This window comes from Procambarus clarkii, chromosome 92 (genome assembly GCF_040958095.1).
Source record: "Procambarus clarkii isolate CNS0578487 chromosome 92, FALCON_Pclarkii_2.0, whole genome shotgun sequence".
NCBI classification, from domain to species: domain Eukaryota; kingdom Metazoa; phylum Arthropoda; class Malacostraca; order Decapoda; family Cambaridae; genus Procambarus; species Procambarus clarkii.
Genome location: NC_091241.1, coordinates 14,655,053 through 14,682,164, shown reverse-complemented (window position 1 = coordinate 14,682,164; position 27,112 = coordinate 14,655,053). Strand labels below are relative to the sequence as shown.

The window sequence follows — 27,112 nt, the reverse complement described above, 5'->3', positions numbered from 1 at the left end:
AAATAAAACAAAATTTTAATTATAATATATATTAAAACATTGCAGTTTTTATTGCAAACTTTTACTCTTAAATGGAAGATATCACCTTTGGTAAATTGTTTAATCTACTTATTAAAATGTCATAATAGAACTGAGTAGACTTAACACTTACATACTATCCAAATGTCATAACAGAGCTAACTTAATAATTTCCATAGAACTCAAATGTAACTGAATTAACCAGATAATTTCTATAGTGTTCAGATTAGCCTCAGTTTAAAATATTTTTCATAATTGTCCTTGATGTGGCATTATGGCCTGGGATGACATGTATTTACAACTCTCGAGTGCCAGCGGTGTTTTCAGAGAGTGCAGTTTTAAGTTTCATTGAGGAGGTACCTTCTTTCAACATCATAGTATTATTCTGTAAGGTAAATAGTTTAAAGAAACTTTATCAGTTCCATTATAAGTTTCATTAATTTTCTTAACTTACAGTATCTACCTGATGCAAATTCACTGGTCTGTAACAGATGCAAGCTTTCTAATGGATATTCCTTTGTGTGTTTAATCTTTGATTTCCGAGTTGCACTCATCGTTTTCACCTTCTTCGTCAGTGGTGGGTTTGAAGTTGGGGCTTGGTTTTACATTTACATCTCCATGGTTATATATGAACTGTGTCTGAGCAAAAGGCACCTCATGGTCTAATTTCTTAATTTTGTTTCGGAGGTCACACAGGTACTGGAACTCTTTATCTGATTCTTCATCACTTTCTTGGTAAGATATTGATGGGGTTTCCTTCTTATCCTCGGATTCTTCCTCTTCTTCCTCAGGTTCTTCTTCCTCGGATTCTTCTTCCTCAGATTCTTCCTCGGATTCTTCTTCGGATTCTTCTTCGGATTCTTCTTCGGATTCTTCCTCGGATTCTTCTTCCTTAGATTCTTCCTCGGACTCTTCTTCCTCAGAGTCGTCGTCTTCCTGAGAATCTTCCTTTGCCTCAGATACTTCATTGATATTTTCTTGGTTGCATCTGTCTTTGTCTGGAGAACATAACTTGTTAATAAATTTTGAATCACATTTCAAAAGTGATTGGAAGGTTGACTCTTCATTATTGGTTTCTTGATCACTTTTAGATTGGGATGCATTATCAAATTTTTTATTGTTGCTTTCTTGCTTACAACTGTATTGGGCTTCCGAATCAGATGTTTTATTCTCTTTGTTAGAAGCAGATTGAGTTTGAAGTCTTAATATAACATTATTGTTCTGTAGGTCATATTGAGTTTCATTCTGAAGGTTAAACTCGTCGTTATCACTTTCTTGGTCATGTGTTGATAGAGATTCAGAATCTGATGCCTCATCATTTTCATGATCACATTTAGAATGAGCTTGAGAACCTTCTTTTTCATTGTTTCTCGAGTCATATTGAAGTTTGGGTTTATAGTCCAGGTCTTTGCTGTAATTTTCCTCGTATTTGGATTGGGATTCTGAGCCAGACCCTTCACTTTCAACCTCTTGTTCACATTGGAACAGAGCTTTTAGCATTAACTCTTCGTATTTATTTTCTTTGATATGTAATGACTGGGGTTGAGACTGTGACCCATTATTTTTTATTACATGGTCATATTTGGATTGGGACTTAAATTCTGACTCGTCTTTTTCTTGATGACTTTGTGATTGCATGTGACAGTATTGCTGTTCATTAATGTTCTCTGGGTCACATTTAGACTGGAGTTCAGGGTATATCTCCTCATGAAGGTTTTGGTTGCAAATGAACTGTGATGCTGGACCTGATTTATCACAGCATGTTTCCTGGTCACTTCGGTATTGGGATTCAGGAAGCAACTCATCATTTTCTTTTATATTTGCAAATTGGGACCACGGACTTGACCCATTGTGATCGCCTTCTGAAAGTTCATACCAGTTATGTTCCCTGATGAAATGGAACTCGGGATCTAGTTTAGTGTTGGATGTTAATGTTGGAGCGAACTCTTTATAGCTAGTTGGTTGATCGCTTGCTGTTAGAACACGTCCTAGATCGCATGCTGGTTCAGACCGAGGATCAGCTTCTTCATAATTATTTTCTTGAGCACTTATTGTTTTTGATGAATAGTTTGATTCTTCTTGTTCAGTATCTTTGTGAAATAATGATTGGAATTGAAGGTTTGACTCTTCATAATCATTTTCATTGTGGCATATGGATTGGAACTTGTTTTTTTGTTCCCACGTGTGGTACAGCTCAGGATTTTGGTAATGATTGCTTTCATTTTTGCTCATCGGTTTTGATGTAGTGACTGACTTCTCTTCAGTGTCTGTTTGGTCACAAATTGACTGGGACAAAGGCTCAGGTTCTTCATAGTAATTTTCTAGATTGCATGCGAGTTGTAATTGACAAACTGACAGTTCATAATGGTCTTTAATTTCATGTTTGGATTCATTATGTGATTTTTCCTTTTGTTCATTTGTGTATTGTGGATTAGGATGTGATTCATAATTTTGTTCATCACTGGATTGAGATTCATTTTCTTGTTCATCACTGGATTGGGATTTTTCTTGTTCGTCACTGGATTGGGATTTTTCTTGTTCATCATTGGATTGGGATTCACTTTCTTGTTCATCATCGGATTGGGATTCACTTTCTTGTTCATCATTAGATTGAGATTCATTTTCTTGTTCATCACTGGATTGGGATTCATTTTCTTGTTCATCGTCAGATTGGAAATCATTGGCTTGTTCATCTTTGGATTGGGATTCATTTTTGTATTCAACACTGGATTGGGATTTATTTTCTTGTTCATCATTGGATTGGGATTCACTTTCTTGTTCATCATTGGATTGGGATTCACTTTCTTGTTCATTAAATTGGGATTTATTTAATATATCATTGCATTGGGATTCAATTTCTTGTTCATTATTGGAATGGTGTTTACTTTCTTGTTCATCATTGGATTTGGATTCATTTTCATGTTCATCATTGAATTGGGATTTATTTTCTTGTTCATTGGATTGGGATTCATTTCCTTGTTCAGCTTTGGATTGAAATTCATTTTCTGGTTCATTTTTGTATTGGGATTCATTTTCGTGTTCATCATTGGATTGGGATTCATTTTCTTGTTTATCATCAGATTGGGATTTATTTTCTTCATCGTTGGATTGAAATTCATTTTCTTGTTCATCTTTAGATTGTGATTCATCAGTTTCTTGTTCATCTGTGGATTGTAATTCATCAGTTAGTTGTGCACTTGTGGATTGGGAGTCAGGATCCACCTTATTGTTTTCTTCATATGTGGTTTGGAATTCATTTATTTCTTGTTCATTTGTAAACTGCAGTTCAATATTTTTTCCTTGTTCACTTGTAGGTTGAATGTTGTCATTGTTATCATGTTTACTTTCTGATTGTGAGTCATCATTGTTTTCTTGTTCAAATGTGGATTGTGATTCATCACACTCTCTCTTATTTATGGACTGGGATGGAAGATACAATTTGTCATTGTTTTCATATGTTGATTGGGATTCTTCATTTTCACATGTTGGTGACAGGGATTCATAATCCTCACATGTGTGTTGGGGTTCACGAAACATTGTATAATTTTCATCACATGTGAATTGTGACTCATTATTTTTTTGTTTATCTGTGGATTGAGAATCATCATATTCTTGTTTGCATGTGGATTGCAGTCCATCAGTTTCTTTTTTATCACTGGATTGGAATTCAAGATTTGAGTCATCATTGCTTTCTTCTTTACAAGTAAATTGCAATTTCTCATAACTTTCTTGATTATCTGTGACTTGCAAGTCATTGTTTTCCTGTTGATATGTGGATTGAGATAGAGCTAATGATTTGTCATTCTTGACTTGGATGTGTTTGGACTGAGGCTGGTTAATTAGTTCTGGCAAATCATGCTCAGTAGTACATGTGACCTGGAGTTGAGCATTTGGAATATCATTGAGAGTTTCTTGATATCTGGAACTTTGTTTTGAATGTGTGTTATAGTTTTCTTTGTTCCATCTCGATTGGTCCTCAATATTAGAATTATGTGTTGATTGGTGTGTAGGGCCAAATGCTTTGTAATAATTATCTTGCTTGTGTTCAGGCTCACCTCTAGTGCTTGAGTCATCCTTCATGTTCACATGGTGCTCTGTTGACCTAACTTGAGAGTTTGACTCCTTAAAACGATGTTCTTGGATACATGTGGCTTGAGATTGAATGCGTAACTTATCGCTACTGTTTACCTGCTCATATTTCTGTTGCATTCTTGGGTCTATCTTTCTGTTTTCGTATGTTCGGTCATACTTGGGTCGGGCTTGAAATTCTGGCTTCTGTTTTCCTTCATTTACCAGGTTATATTTGGATAGGGTTGTGGGATCCAGCTTTTTTATTTTGTTTAATAAGTTAGATTTGGGTTGCATTTTTGAGTTTGATTCTTCACACTTAGCTATGACATTGTACTTGGACTGTAATTCAAGATTTATCTTGTTTATAAGGCCATATTTGTGTTGAGCTCGACTTTCTGCTTTATCACTGTTGTTTACTATGTCATATTTTGATTGAGCTTTAAAATCCAATTTCTTTTCCTTATTCACCGAGTCATACTTGGGTTGAACTCGGGATTTTGATTTTTCAATTCTATTTACTTTTTCATATTCATTTTGTTTTTTCGTATCTGAATTTTCTTTCTTATTTAATTGTTTGCTCTTGATCAGAAGTACAGTTACATCATTATTCCTTAGGTCAAGTTTGGACTGGGATTGAGATTCTAATGTTTCATTACTATTCTCTAGATCATGTTTGGACTGATATTGAGATTCCATTGTTTCATTATTATTCTCAAGATCATGTTTGGACGGGAATTGAGATTCCAATGTTTCATTACTATTTTCTAGGTCACGTTTGGACTGGGATTGAGATTCCAATGTTTCGTCGCTGTTCTCTAGGTCATATTTGGACTGGGATTGAGATTCCAATGTTTCATCACTATTCTCTAGGTCACATTTGGAATGGGATTGAGATTCTAGCTTTTCATTGTTATTTTCTTTATCACGTTTACATTTGTTGATTATTTTTGCTTTCATAAACTCCATGTAACAAGGTCTGTGGTAACCATCTCTCTTAGAATCATAGCATGGGGTTGGAATAGACTCGCACTGCTTAGCGTGGCTCTCATCTTCACTCAGTCCTTCTCGAATTTTCTTACATTCCAAAAGCTTTCTGTAACTCTTATCACTAAGCAAAATTATCTGAGATTCTATTGTAGTCTTGAGGCTGAGGTAGTGGATTACACATCTAGGATCAGACTCTGATCTGACAGGCAATTTGTCTTCTACAGCATCTGAAATGGGAACAAAAAATCATGTTCATGTTGATTGATAACGTTGAGTAAGGGTAGTTTGTGCATGCTTTCTATCCTGTTGCTGTCATGAAGGTAATTATATACAGTACTTCCAGGAAATAAACTCGGTATAGTTTTTAAGTTCAATCAGGAAATTTTTTCTGATAAAAAGACTGCTTCTTACACATAAAAATGTATACGTGTACTGTAATTTAAAGATACTGTATTATAGGTTGTTTAGTTGATTGAAAAAGTCCCATAGCTTAGTCTTGAGGGAAAGTATGGACATATTTAGGGTAGATGCTAGTGCTCTCTGTGCCTGAAATTGCAGTTTATATCAGGCTAATTTATGGCAATACAGTACTATATAACAAGGATTTCATAGGTCTTAAGTGATATTTATCTACTTTAAATGTACCACTGAAATTTTGGCAGAATTGGAAACCTTATCCCCATTTGAAACATTATTCACTGTGCAGATATTTTAGTTTTGATTTTTAATACAAGTAAAATGTCCATATAGTATACTAAATTAGTATTCAGCTCAAATTTGTGCACAAAGTGGATAAGTTGTATCCATATTCTTGGATAGAATATTGAACACACACACACACACCTTTGCAATGAGGACAAGGGAGTTCAGGAGAATTCATCTGACTTCAGTAATTTCAGTAATATGGAGAGGGCAAGAACATTCCCCCCCCTCCTCCTTTCCCCCCCTCCTCCTCCTCCCCCCCCCTCCTCCTTTCCCCCCCTCCTCCTCCTTCCCCCCCCTCCTCCTCCTTCCCCCCCCTCCTCCTCCTTCCCCCCCCTCCTCCTCCTTCCCCCCCCTCCTCCTTTCCCCCCCCTCCTCCTTTCCCCCCCCTCCTCCTTTCCCCCCCCTCCTCCTTTCCCCCCCCCTCCTCCTTTCCCCCCCTCCTCCTCCTCCTTCCCCCCCCCCTCCTCCTCCTCCTCCTTCCCCCCCCCTCCTCCTCCTCCTCCTTCCCCCCCCCTCCTCCTCCTCCTTCCCCCCCCCCCTCCTCCTCCTCCTTCCCCCCCTCCTCCTCCTCCTTTCCCCCCCTCCTCCTCCTTTCCCCCCCTCCTCCTCCTTTTTCCTCCCCCTCCTCTTTCCTCCCCCTCCTCCTTTCCCCCCCTTCCTCCTTTCCCCCCCTCCTCCTCCTTTCCCCCCCTCCTCCTCCTCCTTTCCCCCCCCCCCTCCTCCTCCTCCTTTCCCCCCCCCCCTCCTCCTCCTCCTTTCCCCCCCCCTCCTCCTTTCCCCCCCCCTCCTCCTTTCCCCCCCCCCTCCTCCTTTCCCCCCCCCTCCTCCTTTCCCCCCCCCTCCTCCTTTCCCCCCCCCCCTCCTCCTTCCCCCCCCCCTCCTCCTTCCCCCCCCTCCTCCTTCCCCCCCCCCCTCCTCCTTTCCCCCCCCCCCCTCCTCCTTTCCCCCCCCCCCTCCTCCTTTCCCCCCCCCCCCTCCTCCTTCCCCCCCCCCCCCTCCTCCTCCTTCCCCCCCCCCCCCTCCTCCTTTCCCCCCCCCCCCCCCCCCCTCCTTTCCCATGTTCACTTGTAAAGATATTTTATTTGTACATTACAAGTATTTTTGAATAAGGTGCATTGCTATAGTTGTGACGTGTGTTTCAGAATGGTGTTGGGAGCCTTGAAGCAACAGCAGCTCTGTTATCCCAGGTCAGTGGTGGGAGTGAAGGTCCTCTCCTGCATCACCTGGAAGAACTAGCACGTAAACACCAAGAAATATCTCAGTTGCGACGAGAAAAGCGACAGCTGGAGACAACTATGAGAGAAGTGCAGATGGCAGCACTTGTCAGGCAACAAGCTCACCAAGATGCTATTGAAGCACTAGAGGAGAAAGTTGAGAGGTGAGAGTCGATCTTAAATAACATTGTAAGTTTTTAAATTGATATACTGCACCCTATTTCTCTTATTCACCATTAAGGGTATTATGTAACCTATTCATTATGGACTTTCACAACATTCCTGCCGACACCTGTCACAGCAGAGTGCGGCCTCGTGCAACCACTCTGTCAGACACACTTCTTACAGTGTATTGTGGACCCACATAACAGCTCTGCCAAACACTAGTTAAATGTACTATTACAGTTGGATCTCATTTTAAAAGGAAAGGCTGAGAATATTTTAGAATTTCAAGAACTTTTGTTCTGATGTCATTATTCATAACTTAGAGTTGAATAAAAATGCATTTTAAATATGCTTAACTTTGCACACACTTTATTGCTACTTTATATTTTAATGCCATTTTTTCCAGACATCGCAGAAATGTTTCCAGAGAGGGTGAGAACTTGGAGTACTTGAAAAATGTTGTCTTGCAGTATATGATGAGCTCAGATGCAGAGTCCCGCCAACTGATGCTCAATGCAATATCTATTATTCTCAAGTTCACCAGTTCAGAAGTAGAAAGTGTCAAGGCATACAATGCCCTGTGGTGGTGGCAGCCAGCTCCCAAGAACACTGTACCACACAAACCCACCTATTGATGCACTGCCTATAGAAATTTTTAACCGAGTATATTATCAGCAGTGTATTATATGGGACTAACAAGGTGATTCAGGACAGATAATTCATTACCAAGCTTAAAGGCCAGAGTTGTCACTAAGTTTTAAAACATTTTGGTACCCTGTACAAGTATAACTTTTTAATGGTACAGTACCTTATTTTTCTGAAAGTATTGGCTATATAAATTGGTATTTTTCCAGACAAGTATTTATTAGTTTTATAATAACAAGAAAAGCTGAGATTGTCATGTTGGGGGGAGATTTTTCTTTACTTTTTTTGAGAAAAAAAAGTTTATAGTTAATTTTCTGGGAGAATTGGGGGGGGGGGGAGAGGGAGGAGCCTGCAGTATTCCTGGTAACTAGGTGCATCTCTAAGGATTGACAGGATATGCACTATGTCCCCAAGACTCACCTTTGTCTACTGGTAAAAAGAACTAGATGTTTCACTACACTACAAAGTAGGGCTTCACTACACACACTACAGGTGTTTCTACCTTTAGGCAAGGGTGGGTCTAGGGAGCCTGGTGCATCTCTTTAGAGCCTAGGTGGACATGCAATTGGTTACATAGAACTACAAGAAAATGGCATTTCATTTCATTAATAACCATGTTCCAGTTGATTTAGTGTGGGGGGGGGGGGAAAGGCAGTGGACACAAGGAAATGTGTGGCAAGCTTGTCGGGTAATAAGTATACAGGTGTACTATTTTTAGAATGGAAATATATACTGTACTGTATATAAGTGTTTATGGGATATTTTTTGGTATTTTTGTGGGTTGTACTACATGGACACCACTGGCCAAGTGTTAGGTACATTGAAAAGTTTGCAATGCACCACATGTGTAAATTGAAATAATTATGTTTGAAGAAAAGATCCAATACATGTGTGTTACCATATTTTTGGATGAAACCTACATCTTTTATGACATAGAATCTTGTTGAGAACATTGGTTAAGTGCATGAGTTTATATGTCTGGCAGAGCTCCTTATGTGCTGTCCATCACTAGATGTCATTATGATTGTGCTCCCCAGGGATTTTCCCAAAAGTCCTGGTTTCTGGAGACAGGGTATCACGGGAACATTATCCCCACTCTGAACAACACACGGGCTGTGCTTGTATGAATTAATGAAACTAAATTAACTAATCTCATTAAGAATAATTGTATGGTTAATTGGATCTACTTTACTAATATATTTGTTCCCCTTTACTACCAATAGAATTTATAATTATTCCTTCTATTAGGTGTCTCTTTGATATTTGAGCAGTTATATAAAGTTCTATTATTAAAATCCATCCTCTAATTGAAATCCCAACAATGCTTAGCTACATCATTTTTTCCTATCAAATTTTGTTGCTGCTTTTTTTTTCGACTCTTTATCAATAACCCACGGCCAGTCTCTCCATGTGATAAATTGCAATTGTTGCAATTTATCTGTGCCCAGTGCACAGGTTTGAATCCTTATCACGGCTCCTACAGATTTTCTCAATAATACATAACATTGGTGTGATTTCTCTGTGTAATAGCAGGAGTGGTACTAATGACGGTAGTAATGGAAATGGGTAGAAGTAACAATGGTAATGTTGATAATGGTAATAATAATAAAAACAATATAGGTAATGGTGTTTGTGATAAATTGCAACAATTGCAATTTGTCATATGTTGGAGAGACTAATAGTGCATTATTAAAAAAAAAGTTGAACACAAAAATAGTTGTAACAAAACTTGATAGAAATAGTCATTGCTAACCACTGTTGGGATTTCAATCATAGGATGTATTTTGATACAGCAATTATAGAATTGTATATACCTGCTAAAATATCAGAGATGCCTAATAGAAGGGGTATTTACAGATTCTTATAGACAATAAAGCGCAACAAATCTTTTGATAATGTAGCAACCTGTCATCTTACAAATTACGTTTGAATTTGGCCGTTTGCCCGTACTTATGGCCAAAAATGGACATAATTTGAAAATGAAACAAAATTAAAAATACTGTTTTGGAAAAAAAAAAGTTAAGGGTCCTCTGGTAGGTTAGGAGGAAAGGAAATTCTCCTAAAGTTTCGAAACGTCATGGAAAAACGTTAATTGAATGTTTACTTTCCTAGCCTTACCGAGTAAGCCAGATGACGCAAACAGAAAACAGATCAGTACGTCACTTTCGTGAGCCGATTTAATTTCAAATTACTGTACGTCCATTTTTGGCCATAGAACGCGTGCGAGCGAAAAGCAACATTATTTTTAAGAGGACGGATTGAATGTAGATCCAAATAACCATTAAATTATTTTTAATATAGCTTCGTTAAGAATAATTTTACAGTTTAAGCACAGACCTTGTGGCATTCAGAGTGGGTAAGTTTCAGCATCCCTGGGAAGCTTAATCATAACATTTAATAATGGATGCCACATGAGGCATTCTGCCTGACATTTAAATCCATGCACTTAGAATGTTGTTCAGAACATTGTTTACACCACCTTGATAAAGGATGTAGGTTTCATCCGAAAATTTGGTAATACACTTTACACATGTTCCGCATATTTCTTTACCTTATTCAGACACTACGGTATTGTAGTAAGTTTGTTCAATGTTTGCATTATTTTAAATAGGGTGAAGGGTGTATCATTCCTCAGCTTTAGAGTGAGATTATGCAGGCTCTGTAGGGGCCTTCAGCATCCTGACACTGACTCAAGACTTATTAAGAGTGATGTTTCATAAAGTGTATAAAATCTGTTTACATGCTGTATAGTGTTACTGTTAAAATAATTTCTGAAAAGTGTGTTCATATATACACTTTTCCTTTTAATGGGGTATATTTTCCTGCAATTTCTCAAAGGGTAATTGTATTGTATGAATGTAAATACTGTATATATTACAGTATGGCAAAAAATGTATGTTCACTTTATGTAAACAGTACAGCCATCTGAATTTCAAAATATAATACAGTAATAATAATAATAATGCTTTAACTGGCATAACTGTTGTTTAGTATAAAAAATTGAACTTTGAAAGACCAGATGGATAAAAGAATGCAAATATTTTTAATGCAAAATTAGGCTTAATTTTCCCAATAGATTTATGAAAATATTAGAGAGTTCATATTTATAATAACGATTTATATTTATATTAAAGGTAACTCTTGAGTAGCTAAGTATGCTTCACTCAACTATAATTCTATTATTTTTCTTAGCAGAAACAGTAGAAGAAAATATATATTTAACTACTGTCTAACTCCCTTCTGTAACTCTTATTAAAATATATAAAAATACCTCTTGCATTTACAAAAGAGTGTGCCTCTATCCTATATTGATATTTTAGTAATGTTTTGTTAAAATTCATTTGTTTAAATGTTTTATAACTATGTACAGAATCTTCATGTAATCCTTAAGTTAAAGATTTGATTGGGGAAGCTTTGAATTTCCCTCCATGTAACTTCTAGGTTTTTCCCCAAGTTAATTAGCTAATAGTTTAAAATTTTAATAAAAATTAATAATATAAATAAAAAAATCTTTAAAGTTACAGAACAGAGCATAAGCCTATATACTGTATTTAATGTAAAACAGTGGTTCTCAAGATGGGCAAATATGGCCCGGTAGTGCACACGTTAAAGTGTGTGCATGTGTGTTGTGCAATGAAATCCTTGCTTAGTAATTATCCAAGTGTAGTGCCAGGATGAGAGCTATGCTCGTGGTGTCCCATTTTCCCGGTATTCTGTCATGTGATGATGTGAAACTACTAACAGTTTTAGCAACTATTGCATTCTCACTTAACCTGTTTCAGTCATCTACCACTGTAAAAGTGAACTTTCTAATGTTTTTTTCTGCACCTTTGTTACCTTAGCACGAGTCTATGACCTTTTGTTCTTGAAGATGCTGGTTCCAAGAACTCTTCTTTGTCAATTCTTGATACTATTCTTGATATCGATTCTTGATACTATTTTTAATGTAATGATTATATTTCCTCTTTTTCTTCTATCTTCTAGCTTTGGGATATTTAACATCTTTACCCTCTCTGTCCTATCCTTGTAGATCTTGTTTTTCAGTTCCAGAAGCCATTTTGTACTAAGTCTTTGCATCTTTTTTAGTTTATTGGTGTATTCTTGAAATATGGGTACTGTACCAACCTGTCCTCTTACAAATTACTGTATGTCACTTTTCGCTCGTATGCATTATGACTAAATATCGACATACAGTAATTCAAAATGGAAATTTATTTTCCAATTAAATTTTGGAATTTGTTTTACCAAAACAGCAAGTTAAGGGTCCTCTGGTAGGTGAGGAGGGCAGGAAGATCTAAGGTTTCAAAAGTCATGAAAACCGTTAATTTAAAGTTTCCTCTCCTAACCTAACATCCTAAGCCAGAGGACCCAAGACAGAAAACGGAACAAAACGTCACTTTCGTGAGTCGATTTCATTTTGAATTACAGTACGTCGATTTTTAGCCCGAGTCTGCATATGAGCGAAGAGTGACGTAATTTGTAAGAGGACGGGTTGACTGTACAGCCACTGCATATTCCAATTTTTATCTCGCAAAAGGCATGAACAGTTTCTTTAATATTTAAAAGCATTTCTGAAGTTGGAAACCATAGCATATGCTCCTCAAATAATGTCCTTTATGTGGTGGTCTGGTGACACTCTACTATTTGGAACCACCCATAGATTTCTTTCTTTGTCAGTTCTTTAATGCCTTCCTTCATAATTTGTAGGTTGTGTTGCCTATTTTCTATTTCACATTCCATAACATGGCAGTTATTCACAGTGAATTCCATTTACCAAGTATTGCTCCATACACTTATTTTGTCTGGGTTCTGTCATCTTGTAGGGCATGACAATTATCTAAGTCTCTTATCTTCCATAATAACTTAGCATCATTAGCAAACATGTTCATATAGTTCTGTATTCCTTACAGAACAGGTTGTTCATATAGACTATGAACATTACTGGTGCAATAACTGAACCCTGTGGTATTCCACTAGTAACACATTCCTCATCTTTGTCAACAAATCTCCATACATATCAGCAGTCTGCCTGTCACTCCTCAAGCATGTTCCAATTTCTAGAACAACATCTTGTATATGACTGTCAAAAGCCTCGTAGGCCCAGATAAATGTAGTCAACTCAACTTTCTCTTTCCTGTAAAATCTGTGGCGCTATCATAAAACTAACTACATTTGTTACACACGATCTTCCTGTTTGAAAGCCATACTGTCTGTTATTGCATCATTTCTCTCCAGGTATTCTGTCCATTAAATTTTAACTATTTTTTCTAGTGTTTCATCTACATGCTTGTCAATGATATGGGTCTATAATGTAGACAGTCTTCCCTGCTACCATTTTTGTTGATTGACAATGTGGTTGCCTTTCTCCATATATTTTCTAAGATTCCTGTATATAAAGATGTCTGAAATATCAATCGAAGTGGAATGCTGAGCTCATGTGTGCATTCTCTCAGAACCCAAGGTGAAAATCCATCTGTGCCCCCTGTATAATTTCTTCTACCTCCTCAAATAACTTTTTCTACTTCATCTTAAGAAACCTCTATGTTTTTTATGGCATTCTTTGAAATTGGCATTGTGTCTGGTTATCTAAAAATCTCATTTTGCACAAACACTTTGGAACTGTTCATTTAGTGTTTCACATATTGCCTTTTCATTCTCTGTAAATTTGTTCCCGATTTTCAATCTCGGGATTTTGTCCTTTATATGTAGCTTGCTTTTAATAAATTTATAGAAAAGGCCTGGTTCTGTTTTATATTTATATGCTATCCATTTCTCACAGCTTTTTCTGCCTCACTACTCATTGTTATGTAGTTGTTTCTTGGTTGTTCATATTACTGATATGTTTGAGGATTAAGTCTCTTCCTGTATTGAACCCATTTTTTATCTTTCATTCTCTGGCCCTCTCATATTTTCTGTTAAACCAATCTCGTTTTCTAGTTTTGCATATCTGTTTTGGTATAAAACACATTTGTGCTTTCATCAAATATCTTGCAAAAATTTTCACACATATCATTTACTTTCTATTTACCTGGGCTGTATGGGTCTCGTATGAATGAGATTTATCTAATTTATTTCCTTGCTTAACAATAAATTATTCTAATCAAATTTATTAAACTTGCTCAGTTCCCCATAATCTCCTCTCATGAAATATAGATTTTCAATCATTAAAATTTCCCCTCCTTCTCTTCTAGATTATAACGCATTACATATTAGATTTGCAATAGGACATGGTCGCTCCAGCCCAATGGAGGAAGGTACTAAATGTCAAATACCTCTTCTTTCCTGGTAAATATCAAATCGAGAATAGATGTGTGTGTGTGTGTCAGGTGAGGGTATACTATACTGTACTCACTCAGTTGAGCTTGCAGGGTTTGAGCTTTGGCTCTTTGGTGTGTGTTTTTATTTGGTTGTTTGAAGCTGCTTTAGTGATCAGAGCCACTTTGGAACATGCACACACTATAGAGAGCACTGTGGGATCACATGGTCCATGACTAAATTCTAATATATTCCTCTATACTAATTGAAAGCTTTATACAATACTTAAAAAATTAGTGCATGGTGCTGATAAAGGCATTAGTTCTGGGTTATTAGTTGAATGAACAAAACTTTTTACAAATAAAAACCTGAGATAAATAAGAGCAGGCATGATATACAATGAAATCACACAAACGTGATATATGTTAATAAGGAAATCAACTGGAGCTCTGAGGTGACTCAAACCCATGACCAAGGCACTCTCACCTTACCACCGTACAACCCTGACTTGATAAAAGTTATGCAACCAGGATTCCACTGAATCCTCTGGAAGTCTGGAGGCTCCTACTCAAGCCAGTCTTAAGTTTTACGAACAACCCCGAAGCACTTGGGTGCCGGTAAAGTACTTCATTCACCATACGCCCCAACCTCAGATACCAAGTCAAGGTGGTACAATAAGGTGAGCAGCTAGGAATGCCTTGGTCGTGGGTTGGAGTTACCTCGGCACCAGTTGATTTCCTCACCAGACATGGTTCTAATGTGCAGAACACTAAGAGGAATATACAAGGGAGATGAAAACAAACTGTTACAAGTAAAATGACAGAATGAGAGATCATGGGTGGTAATTAGATTCTAATCCAATAGAGATGGAAATTTAGCATTGGATGATCAGTATATCTTATTTAGCAAGTATAAGATAGTTTAAGCTTTTGTTGGTATTATCTCAAATGACCTACCAGATGCTGCTACTAAGAAAACCATTTTTTTTTTTTTTTTTTTTTTTTTTTTTGAGATATATACAAGAGTTGTTACATTCTTGTACAGCCACTAGTACGCGTAGCGTTTCGGGCAAGTCCTTAATCCTATGGTCCCTGGAATACGATCCCCTGCCGCGAAGAATCGTTTTTTCATCCAAGTACGCATTTTACTGTTGCGTTAAACAGAGGCTACAGTTAAGGAATTGCGCCCAGTAAATCCTCCCCGGCCAGGATACGAACCCATGACATAGCGCTCGCGGAACGCCAGGCGAGTGTCTTACCACTACACCACGGAGACGGAGACATTCTTAAATGTCTCATTTCCCAGGACTTCATACCCTGTTCAGATTTCTACCAAGTTATTCATATTGTTGTATGGAAGAGTGTATGCCATCAAGTATGACAAGTCCCTCTGTCCTGTCAAATATCTCGCCTCCATAACAGGAAATGGGAAATGTCCTTGGCTCGGTTATGTATTGGTCATGCAATATTAAGTCTTGCAAACCTGCCCCTTACTCTCCAAACTGAATTGTCCCTCTTACCGCCATCCATATGCTAGTTGAATATCTTGATTTTCAGGAGAAATAGAAATTTTGCATCCCAACTGTATTTTCACTCAACATGTCTCAATAGAATCATCAGTGAACCCGATTCCTTTAAAGCAAATATGTTTCTTCATTCCAAAACTGGCATTTATCTGGAATGTGTTTTGTGCTTTTTTATATTTATAATTACTTCATTCATTATTAAACTAAGCTTATAATGTAGTATGTTAAAGAAATAGCTCCAAACCCAATGTCACTAGTTTAATGTCATTTACATGAAAACAATTAACTTACCCCCACACAAAGTTAAACCTTTTGATGTTAGATTAACCATGCTAACAACTTTGATATGGTACATGCAAAAGTTAGTATTTTATTATGGACATACAGTATAAGATAGTACAGTATACATACACTCCATGCTAATTTTTTAACATACTGTACTGTACAGCATTGTGGCCACAGACTGGCCCTATATTCACATACTGCTTTTACATATTTAATACAGTAGCTAATGTTAGTTGTAGTCATTCGACAATCTCATTCGACAATTCTACAGTGGCAGTCTACAGTTAATTTAGAGGATTTGAAGGTATCACCACAAAACATTAATTAACCTTTGATAAGGTCGGCAGTCCACGCTGGATCATGACTGCTGTAGATGTGAGGGCGACCTCCATGATGCCTGTAGTCCCATTCTGCTATTCCCCAACCTTTCCTTCCATTTATCCTGAGGAAAATACAACCGAGCTCTTAAATGCAAGCATCTTTAACGATGGAGGTTATATTTTGCAACCAAAACTACACTTTTCTGCTCTTAATAAAATCTGGTAAATCTCTTACATGGATTAAGTAGTATGAAAACAAGATGCCAAAACAAGAAGGCTATGTAGCAAGTCTTCCCAGCTTGGTAACTTTTTTTTCATGGAACAGAATGCATTTTAAGAGAGATATATATAATTATTTAAAAGTTTTAGCTTCAAAAATTCAAAAGCGCATTGTTCAAATGTTAATTATTACATGATGTATATTCATATTTCTTTTTTACTTTTAGTCTATGAATTTGAAGAATTTTCTATTTCAGTATTCGTTATTACAGATTACTAATTTTGTTTTAATAGCTATAGATATCTTTTATGAATTACTGTACTGAAAAGTAAGGTTCCCATGTTTTAGCTGTTAACAAAATACATGTCAGAGTAAGGTTCATCATCATGGACTTATGTGGCAGCATTATAGTTAATTGTATACCACTGTCTTGATGTATCGGGTACAATACCACTGATACTGATGTGTTATTAGATTATACAGAAACCACTTCAGGCCACCATATTTCTAGGACGGTCTTGTTGATGACAGTGGTGAAGAGCATTCAAGAGAACTTAGGGTAGGAGAATTTAAATAAAGGGCAAGAAGATGGGAACACATCCCGGAACTGAGAGGTATGAGCTATGAGGAAAGGCTAAGGGAGCTGAACCTCACGTCCCTGGAAAACAGAAGAATAAGGGGAAACATGATAACCACCTACAAAATTCTCAGGGAAATTAACAGGGTGGACACCGACAAACTCTTTAGCACGGGTGGAACACGAACAAGGGAACACAGGTGGAAACTTAGTACCCAAATGAGTCACAGACACATTAGAAAGAATTTTTTCAGTGTCAGAGTAGTTAACAAATGGAATGCATTAAGCAGTGATGTGGTGGAGGCAGACTCCATACACAGTTTTAAATGTAGATATGATAAGAGCCCAGTAGGCTCAGGATTCTATACACCAGTTGATTGACAGTTGAGAGGCGGGACCAAAGAACCAAAGCTCAACCCCCGGAAGCACAACTGGATGAGTACACAACTTCTATGGTGAACTGTCGCAACACTGATTTCTCCACATACCTGTAAGTGACCATCCGCTCAACTATCCTCGCCTCCCATTCCCATCCAATGTAAAATTCGGGAGCCTCCACCACTGACACCTGCACCAAGTACTCTTTATTGCCTGTATAGATAAAATAACATTAATTACAGTAATATCCAAATTTGATGTGAAAATTAGCCTAAGATGTGGACTTTAATTTAAATTGTAACTTTTATTTGTAAAAAACCCCAGTGCTGAATGTAATGAAACGCCATTTTCTGGGTGAGCCCCGGAGGCTCCCTGGCACTATCAGACTGATATGTGATATATTAGTGTTGGGCATTAGTCAATGGAGTTTAGCCTACCGAGGACCATGAGCCAGAACCTGGCCTCCCTCAGAGAGGCAAGGAAGCAATGGCTTTGGAACCCCCCATCCTCCCTGTGGTTGGGGGTATTCCTTGTCTACCATCGACCAGGGTTAGGCACCAAGAAAGGTAGGCATAACAAAACAAGCTCCACTTGATAAGAAAATTGCAACTGAAAACCATACAAGGAGGCAGAACTCCCCAAACTTTCAAGGAAACAAGCAAACGTCACATCACTGTCGCCGCATCGCTTGTCCGTGCAGCCCTCCCCTCCCCAGGAGGGGGAGGGTGAAGGGGAGCCCCAGACCCCTCCCCTCCCCGGGAGGGGAAAGAGGGAGGGAGAGGGTGAGAGGGGAGCTCCAGACTTTCCACACCGGCTATTCAGCAAATCGGTAAATTTGCTGAGTCAGGTATCGGGTTGATGACAATACTGTATGCTCGTTACCTTACTTTTCTTGGGGGAAGTTCTTGGGCTCGGTTCAATCTTGGGTTACACTTTTCTACCAGTTGGGGTCTGTTTTGGGGTGCCTACCTATCTGGGTGCCTAACCCTGGTCGATGGCAGACATGAATATACTCTCAAAGAGGATGAGAGGTTTTCATAGGCCATTGCTCTCTTCGCCTCTCTGAGAGAAGTGGGTTTTGGCTCGTGGTTCCCGGTAGGCATAGAACTCCATATGACTGAAGCCCCAATCTAATATAAGTAATAATAGATCAATAGCTCCAGGGAGCCGACGGGGCTCCCCTCAAAAAAAACAAAAAAAAACACATGCAGTGGATCGTTATAATTACTGTAGTTTATATGGACAACTTGCTAAAGCTAGGTGAACAGATGCATTATGTGAATGGAAGCATACCCAGTCATTTCTGTCCTGCCTGGGATTGAACTGCTGTATTCTATATTATGCCTGCTTAGTTAGCTGATGTACTTCAAATTAGAAAATAGGTCTTTTCTATGTTTAATGTGATTTTAATGGTACACTTGTCAATCACACACTTCATTACACACAGAAATCACAATTGCGTGATGCATCAAATGAACAAAATGAGCGTCTGGGATGCTCTCGGACGCAGGTTCGAATCCTCGTCACGGCCCTTGTGGATTTGTTCACTTGTCAATCATTAGTGCCCTTTTATCTCTAGCTCATTGTTTCCTGAATCATTTAGGGAGTGTAAGATAGTACTGATAAGGACAAAAGTATTTTACAGGTGTAGTACAATACTGGTCCACATTTGGTGCATTTGTTCACGCAAAGATGAATATCTTTTCAGAGCTGGATCTATGGTCAAAGCAGCACAGTGTGGAGCAAGAGCTGGATAATGCAGGAAGGCAGTTATCATCAAAATAGTAAGTGGTTTCTGTCTAAAAGGTTTCTGTTTCTCAATGTCTAAAAAGTTGATATTCAATGTGCTGAAGGGAGGAAATTATTTTTTTTTAATGACATAATATATTCTACTGTTGATGAAAAATAATATTCCAAGGTGAAAGGTAAAAGCTTAATCATTACAGCTTTAATTAATGTTTAAAATAAATAAACGTATAATGACCTGCAACAAAGCAGAATGCATAGTCAGTGGGTGGGTGACCATTTTCACCATGTTGCCAGAGTGAGAGGTCCACGGATGACACCGACACCACCTTCCCATCCACGTACACGTAACCTAGCTCCAGTCTGGCCAGGCATAAGGAAACAGAAAACACCTTTGCAAGGCAGTACATGATGTATACTCACCAACCTTAAAAGTTTGTATTGGAAAGAGCAGAATTCTTTCTGCCAAACTAAAATTCAATATAAATAATTGATATGTGAGCATGCACACATGCATCTTACCATCCCCCCACAAAATATATATTCATACAAGCAAATTTCAAATAGTCCAAAACCTCTCAATGTTACTCCCATTTCCACTGTACAAACATCAGATATGTATTACACAAAGCACTTAAAACTAATCTGTAATCCATGATCATGTTTAAGGTACTGTACTAACTGTGTGCAGGTCGCCAGCTGGCAGACGATGCCCACATTACCCTGCAGGCCATCCTCTGTGGTGAACGTGTGCATGCCGTACCGGTGTATCAACTTCCACTCACGTTTGTGACCTGAATGAGATGAAGACAGTTAGTGTAAAGTATCAGTCAAATATGATAAATAGCCAGACATTAGTGAAGAAACATATGGCATGTTTAAAGATATTGTCAATGAAACTGAAGAATCAGTCAAATAATGAGAGCAGTCATGGATTTAAATGCCACAGTCAGCAAATTAGCAGCTAATCAGGAAGCAGTACATCAATTCAAAATCACAAACAATTCCAAATTTTGCATATTTAATATACACTTCCTCTACCTACCATAACTGTGATCTCTCATAGAGTCAAGCCTGAGGACATAGGGATGGCCGTCCACCACTACTGTCCCCTCCAGTCTGCCCATCTGCTCGTAGTGAGTTTGGTGAGTGCTGACAACACAGTGACAATATATGAACACACTGTACATACTTTGAACCATTTTTTGTATGTGTTGATGTATGGATTGGCATTCTGAATAAAATAATGTGTGAAAAAGTTTGTTATAAGTTGTAATGGTTTCAATGGAATGTAAACACTCATTACTCTGTTTCTAAGTTAGAGGCTTTCTGGTGGGGTCTTTGGTAGCTCCTTAAGCTAAGCAGTCATCCAGCAAAGTCACAGGGAGAAGAACCAGGCCTCTACAAGCTACTATTGCTTACCAGGATTCAGGGTCAAAATCTGACACTATCAACAAGACGAGAGGAGCATGAGTACTCCATTGGTACAAGTCTGATACATAGACTCTGATTACTGCATTAATTTTTCTGTCTGAAAATATTTCATCTGTGTCAGAAGTCTCCCTGTCACTTCTCCAGTATGTATGCACCAGTTTACAAGACAACCTCTTATATGGGACTCTGCCAAAAGCCTTTTTTTTTTAGGTCCAGATAAATGCAGTCAACTCAGCCATTTCTTTCCTGTAAAATCTCTGTGGTTTTATCATAGAAACTCAGTAGATTTGTTACACAGCATCTTCCTGATAAAAAAAAAAAACAGCGTTGAATGTAATGAAATGCCATTTTCTGTCAACAATCAATCGATGGAGTTCTAAACCTACCGGGGACCAGCGCCAGAACCTGGCCCCCTCAGAGATGCATGAGAAACACATACTGTGTGTGTCATCATCATCTGAACATTCTTATACTGTATGTGTCCTTGTCATCTGAACATTCTTATACTGTGTGTGCCCTAGTAATCACTTTAAATGCCTTAGTACTCATTGGGCACTTATGTACTCCTAATAACTGCTCTAAGATTCACAGTACTCACTTTATATACTTTGAGCATTTTAATAATCTAAAAGCCCCAGCAAAGAGCGAACAAAACATTCATTTTAAATTTTCTAATACTCACTAATGATCTTCTAACACCCACTCTAGCTGCATTAATGTTTGTTATTTTAGGGTTTGGCAGTATTGGTATTCACAAGAATCTCAGTGGTTTTGTACAGTATTCTTGAAATGTTTGTACTCACTTTTTGAGGGCCTCGAAGTACTCCCTGGACCAGGGCTCTCGGGCAATGGTTCTGGCGAGGGCCCAGGCATCCATGTCGGTGTCGAAATCGAAGAAGGGGCGGCTGCTGGTCCACTGCACATCTAACTCCACCTGCTGCCTCGATAGTGGCTCCCCTCGCATCCTGGTGCCAGACAGCGCCAACCACAAGGTCAATAGCAAGATCAGTAGTATTGCCAGCAACAAAGTAAAAAATAAGGTCAATGCTTGAATGAACATTCTTGGCTTATTTACAATCCCCACCTCCCTCCATTTTCCCCATAAGTTAATTATTCAAAGGCACAGCTTTATTGAAAAAACATGAACCAGTCAGCTGTGAACCATGCTACATTGTTTCCCTTCCCCAGAATGCTAAGCAGCCTCCACATTAGCTCCATTATTTCTACCCCGAGTCAATTAGTACCCGAATGGCTCCTCCTCCTCACCAAAGAACCTCCAACTTAGCCCTGTTGTGTTCCACCTTCATGATGATACATAGTAAAGATTACTCAGGTGGTTGAGGGAGTGCGAAGGTAAGATAGAAAGAGACTAGAAGAAAAGACCCTGTTCAGTTTGGGTTGCAATTTTCTTACCATGTGGGGTCTGTTTTGTTATGCCTACCTTTCTGAGTGCCTAATCCTGGTCGATGGCAGATAAGGAAAACCCCAACCACAGAGGGGTTTTCCAGGGCCATTGCTCCCTGTGCCTCTCTGAGGGGGCCATGTTCTGGCTTGTGGTCTCCGGTAGGCTGAACTCCTATGACTAATGCCCTGGTCTAATGAATTGCATATTAGCCTGATAGCTCCAGGGAGCCAAAGGGGCTCCCCAACAGAAACAAACTTTAATATTCCTAGGCCTAGTATATCTTCTTGAGATGTTTAGCATATATATGAACTATATTAGGCCTCAGATAGTGTGTATTAGGCCTAAGAAGGTTAGGTTAGGTTAGGTTAGTTTAGTTTGTCTTTGCAACATAAGAAGAAAATAATTTTCCTGTTTGTCTAAATTCAATATTACTAATTTCTACTTTCTAATTGCATTGTACGTCGGTATATGAACTATGGTCCTCATTCTTCCTAGAAGTACTTGTACTACGAAAACAGGAGGATGGGCTGTGTTAGATATACATGGAGATTCATGAAAGATCAAGCAGTGTGAGTGTTTGTGGATCTGCTTAGCATGCTGTCGAGGAATGTAATGTAGTTATTGTGGCATATTGTGACTAAGTATTTATCCATCCCCAAAATCTTTAAAACCACAGATATTTAGCACTGGTACATTGTACTTCATGAGTATAGTTTGACTAGGATTTCATTAAGGCACTTGTTTTAGACAAAGTACTGCATGTGACTTTTGATATATCTGAATTTGATAGCCATATTCCCAGATTACTGTACATTTTGCCTAGTGCTCTGTAGGAGAGGGTGTGAATTACAATGCCTCTGATTAGTTATGTAACATCATCAGCACAGCAAATGGTCAGCGAGTTGTTGTATATACCAGTAGTTAGGAACATCATTGATGAAAAGTGTGTATAGTGTTGGTGAAAGTACACAGTAAGCCCTAAGGGGCAACCAGTAATGAGGTCAAAGTAGTCACATAGTTGGTCCTGGAAGTCATATTTTATCTTGCTGGTAGGTTAATGTCATTGTAGGTTTTGTATTTTATGGCTTTGTGCTATGCTGTGTCAAATGTTTTTTAATGTCTTTTGCAATGAACACAATCTTCAAGCAATGGCTGATATTGATATATATATATTTAGTTGGTTATCATGTTGGGTGTATATCCTGTGAGCAGCAAGGTCCTTATCCAATCACTCACTTAACAGATCATCCATCACTCGCTTAACGGATCATCCATCACTTACTGTACAGTACTTACCTTACTTAGTAGATTATCCATCATTTACTTAACTTACTTAGCAAGATCATCCATAACTTCCCTAATGGATCATCCATCTCTCACTGCACAAGTTATCCATTACTCACTTCATAGATCATTCATCACTCTCTTCAATGCTCATCCATCACTCACTTCAAGGGTCCTATGTACTGGATCCTCCAGGCGGTCATTGGTGTGAGTGGGGTGATCTTCAAGCCCTCGGCTGCATAGTGCTCCTCGTCCCCAAACATCATAGTGTCGGGCATCTTAGGCAGCTGCAGGAGTCCCAAGCTGGGAATCTGTAGTACAGGAGGCACTACTGTCAGTCATCATCTCACAGAGTACTACTGTACTGTTATTGTTTTACAGTAGGTACTATTGTCAGTCACTGCCTCACAGGAGTCCATATTGTCTATTTACTACTCTACTCATTGACACTACTCTGCTACCTACCTCTTTGTAGCATATATCTTTTCAGCATATTCCTCACAGCCCCACAGCAATAGTATTTAAGCTAAAATAACTTAATTGCAGTGGCCTCAGTGTCAGCATGACACTGACTTCAGGGCCAGTGTGACGCTGACCTCAAGGCCAGCATGACACTGACCTCAAGGCCAGTGTGACACTGATCTCAGGGCCAGCGTGACACTGACCTCGGGGCCAGAATGACACTGACTTCAGGGCCAGAGAGAGACCATTGACCCAGGGCCAACATAGGAGGAAACAACTTACCCTAACATAGAGGAGACCATTAATTACCCCCCGAGGCCGCCTGGCTGTGGCGGCAACGAAGTAGTGGCCGTTCTCACTGGCAGCATTGAAGTACACAGCGTCAATAGCCTGTGTGACATGACACCTTAATATCATACTACAACTGTGATCAAACACAATAAATTACAAAAGATATGTCATAATGAATACCTGACTGATTGCTACCTTCTAGTAACCTAATAATCATTCAACATCTAATTGATCACAATAATTCAACCAATTCATCACTGCAATGAATTGGGTTTGGTCCCATACAGTTTGTTAAATCAAGGTTATACTGCACAGTATTACCTTTGGGTTATCTGAGAGTATATTTACATGTGTATTACCTCTCAGTGTTCTGGGAGATTTTGTGTATGTGTGTTACCTTGGGATGGTCTGAGAGCTGCTGGACACATTCCATCATCTCTGGGGAGCGTCGGGATTTGACGCCATATCCTGCAAACTCACTGCCATCCTTGCTGCTGCTTCTACTGTCTTTCTGTAAACACAAAATAAACACATCACTTCCACCTGTCTCTCTTGTATTAGTACAGTAAGTGTACTAATAGTCTCCATCTTCATCATGTATGATTGGCCTCTGTTATGAATACTTTATATGTAATTTAATCAATTATGGTAATCTTGAAGATACTGTACAGTACACTGTAAATGGTGTATAATGTTCACAGTTATATTAACCATTCCTTAAATGTGTGGTAAAGATTAGAGCTCTGGATGAGCATGTGTAAAGTTTATGGCTTCATCAGGTACACAATTCAATGAGCTTATTGCCCTCTGGATGAAAAACTATCATCTGATGTCTGTCCTACAATGCTGCTTGTGCGCTATTCCCCCATATGTGAGTTACATTGCACCTTTTAAAGAAATGGTCTAGATTAAAGTCTTCCAAGTTTTATTTATTTAAAACAGTATTTTAAGTTTTGATGAGATCAAGACAGTCACATCATGCTTGTAGTTATTGGTCCCAGGCCCCAACCCTGCTATGAAAGTTGAGGTTTGGGACGATTTTTATCGCTCTGTTCTTAATCTTTTTTTAAAGGCAAGGCCTCTATGCTTGGATATATTAGTCCAGGCAAGGGCCCTCAAATGATTTTATACAACTGAATGACCACTTTCTTTTCTTGAAGTAAAAGGTTTGTTGTATTATTTCTAGGGTTCAGTTTACTTTTTGCCCATGTCCCATACCTGTTGAGAAGCTTCCAGTAACTGGTGGACTCCCAGGCCCTAGTCTGTTGCATGGTCATGTTGCAGATATGACAGTTGTGTGTATTGTTATGCCCTACATGCAAGCAAGGTCTTGCATTTTTTAATATTAAAAATTATGATCAGTTTTCTGATCATTTGTGGTGATTGTGTTGATCATTTTGCAAAGCTCAATACAGATTTCACTTCTCACTTCTGACTCTTGCCAATAAGAATGTAAATTCACTAGTGTCCACGAATAATGTATCTTGGGCTAAGAAAGTATAAATGTGAGGGAAAACTCTAGCACCTTACCTGAGGCCTAAATTCAAACATAAATAAATACAAGGCACTCACCCATCGTCGCAGCTTAATGAAGAAGAAGAAGATGAGGACCTTGGGCCAGAACCAGCAGCCAGGGCGACTGTAGACCCCAAGCAGGCGGGTCGGGGGAGTGAGAGACCACAGCAGGAGCCAGGTCACCACCACAATACACACCACTTCACTCAGCATCCTGCATCACCATGCACAGTGATACCAGATGCCTCCAACACACCACTGTAATGGTACTCAACATTATTATGATGATAAAGTAATTTTAGATTGCATACAGTCAAATAGGGAAGGTTCTCTAGTATCATAGCCAATATTTATGGCAGTACATACTTTAAGGACAGCAGGGGAAGGAGGAGTGAGAATAAGAGGAGTAGAGAGAGTAGGCATATTAATGAATGAAGATTAGTGCCAGGGGTAATGACTAAGAGTGGTTGGTAATGTACATTACTGGGAGTAGTTGGTTACATGTAACCAACTACTTCCTGGCACATACTTATAACCAACCACTCCCAGTCATGTACATATAACCAACCACTCCCAGTCATGTACATATAGCCAACCACTCCCAGTCATGTACATATAGCCAACCTATATATATATGATGGCTATATGATCCTCGTCACAGCCCTTGTGGATTTGTTCATTTGATGCATCACGCAATTGTGATTTCTGTGTATATATATATAACCAGCCACACTCATGCCAGACCTGTCTCCTGAAGCCCAAACCAAAAGGATAACATCAGCAGCATATGCAAGGCTGGCAAACACAAGAACTGCCTTCAGAAACTTCTGTAAGAAATCATTCAGAACCTTGTATGCCTCATATGTCATACCAATATTGGAATATGCGGCTTCAGCGTGGAGCCCATATCTAGTCAAACACAAAACGAAGTTACAAGAGGTTCAGAGGTATGCCACCAGGCTAGACCCCCGAGCTGAGGGATATGAGCTACGAAGAGCGATGACTGGAACTAAATCTCACGAGACTGGAAAACAGAAGAGTTAGGGGAGACATGATCACCACCTATAACATTCTCAGAGGAATTGACAGGGTAGATAAAGATAAACTATTTAGCATGGGTGGTATGCAAACAAGGGGGCACAGGTGGAAATTTAGTACCCAAATGAGCCACAGGGACGTTAGAAAGAACTTATTCAGTGTCAGAGTAGTTAACAAATGGAATGCATTGGACGTGATGTGGTGGAGGCTGACTCCATACAGTTTTAAATGTAGATATGAGAGAGCCCAATAAGTTCAGCCGCTCAGGAATCTATTCACCAGTTGAATGACAGTTGAGAGGCGCGACCAGAGAGCCGAAGCTCAACCCCCACAAGCACAACTATGTGAGTACACTTAGTCATGAACATGTTCACAACTGGGAGTGGCTGGTTATAACTTGGAGTTGTGTCCCATCGGCCAACAGGTCTTCTGCAGATTATTCATATGTTCTTACCTTCAGTACCACACTCACTACTACCACCACATCTCCCTCTACCACCACCATGACATACCACATTCACCTCTACCACCACCAATAGCTCCTCCACCGCCAGTACCCAACCAGTTACTAA

The 27,112-nt window shown here is 38.9% G+C and overlaps 2 protein-coding genes across 6 annotated transcripts in view; one reads left to right on the top strand and one right to left on the bottom strand.

The window, feature by feature from the left end:
• Nucleotides 1-11,093, top strand: part of LOC123775005 (GRIP and coiled-coil domain-containing protein 1) — a 66,202-nt gene extending 55,109 nt beyond the window's left edge. For all 5 annotated transcript variants that reach the window (XM_069318965.1, XM_045769733.2, XM_045769730.2 and 2 more), the window contains exons 13-14: nucleotides 6,924-7,159; nucleotides 7,567-11,093. In XM_069318965.1, coding sequence (XP_069175066.1) covers nucleotides 6,924-7,159; nucleotides 7,567-7,795 — 465 coding nt within the window. In that variant the 3' untranslated portion in view covers nucleotides 7,796-11,093. The remainder of the gene's footprint in view (nucleotides 1-6,923; nucleotides 7,160-7,566) is intronic.
• LOC123775008 (dentin sialophosphoprotein) lies at nucleotides 14-27,109 on the bottom strand. The gene is made up of 12 exons (XM_069318968.1): nucleotides 26,995-27,109; nucleotides 25,560-25,760; nucleotides 24,385-24,498; nucleotides 23,979-24,086; nucleotides 23,400-23,545; nucleotides 21,349-21,510; nucleotides 20,157-20,263; nucleotides 19,794-19,905; nucleotides 19,350-19,474; nucleotides 17,476-17,578; nucleotides 16,200-16,312; nucleotides 14-5,303 (listed from the first exon to the last, which is right to left on the bottom strand). The coding sequence occupies exons 2-12, from the start codon at nucleotides 25,713-25,715 to the stop codon at nucleotides 544-546; spliced, it is 6,006 nt and encodes a 2,001-aa protein (XP_069175069.1). The 5' UTR covers nucleotides 25,716-25,760; nucleotides 26,995-27,109; the 3' UTR covers nucleotides 14-543.
• Nucleotides 27,110-27,112: the final 3 nt, after the last annotated feature.

What these genes read in the sequence shown, in the direction of transcription:
- LOC123775008 (XM_069318968.1), bottom strand. Translation starts at nt 25,715, where the DNA reads ATGCTGAGTGAAGTGGTGTGTATTGTGGTGGTGACCTGGCTCCTGCTG. An exon ending in TCATTAAGCTGCGACGATGG is followed by an intron (nt 24,499 to 25,559) that starts GTGAGTGCCTTG and finishes TTGTGTTTACAG; the next exon opens with AAAGACAGTAGAAGCAGCAG. An exon ending in GACTGCCGACCTTATCAAAG is followed by an intron (nt 5,304 to 16,199) that starts GTTAATTAATGT and finishes TTCCCATTTCAG; the next exon opens with ATGCTGTAGAAGACAAATTG.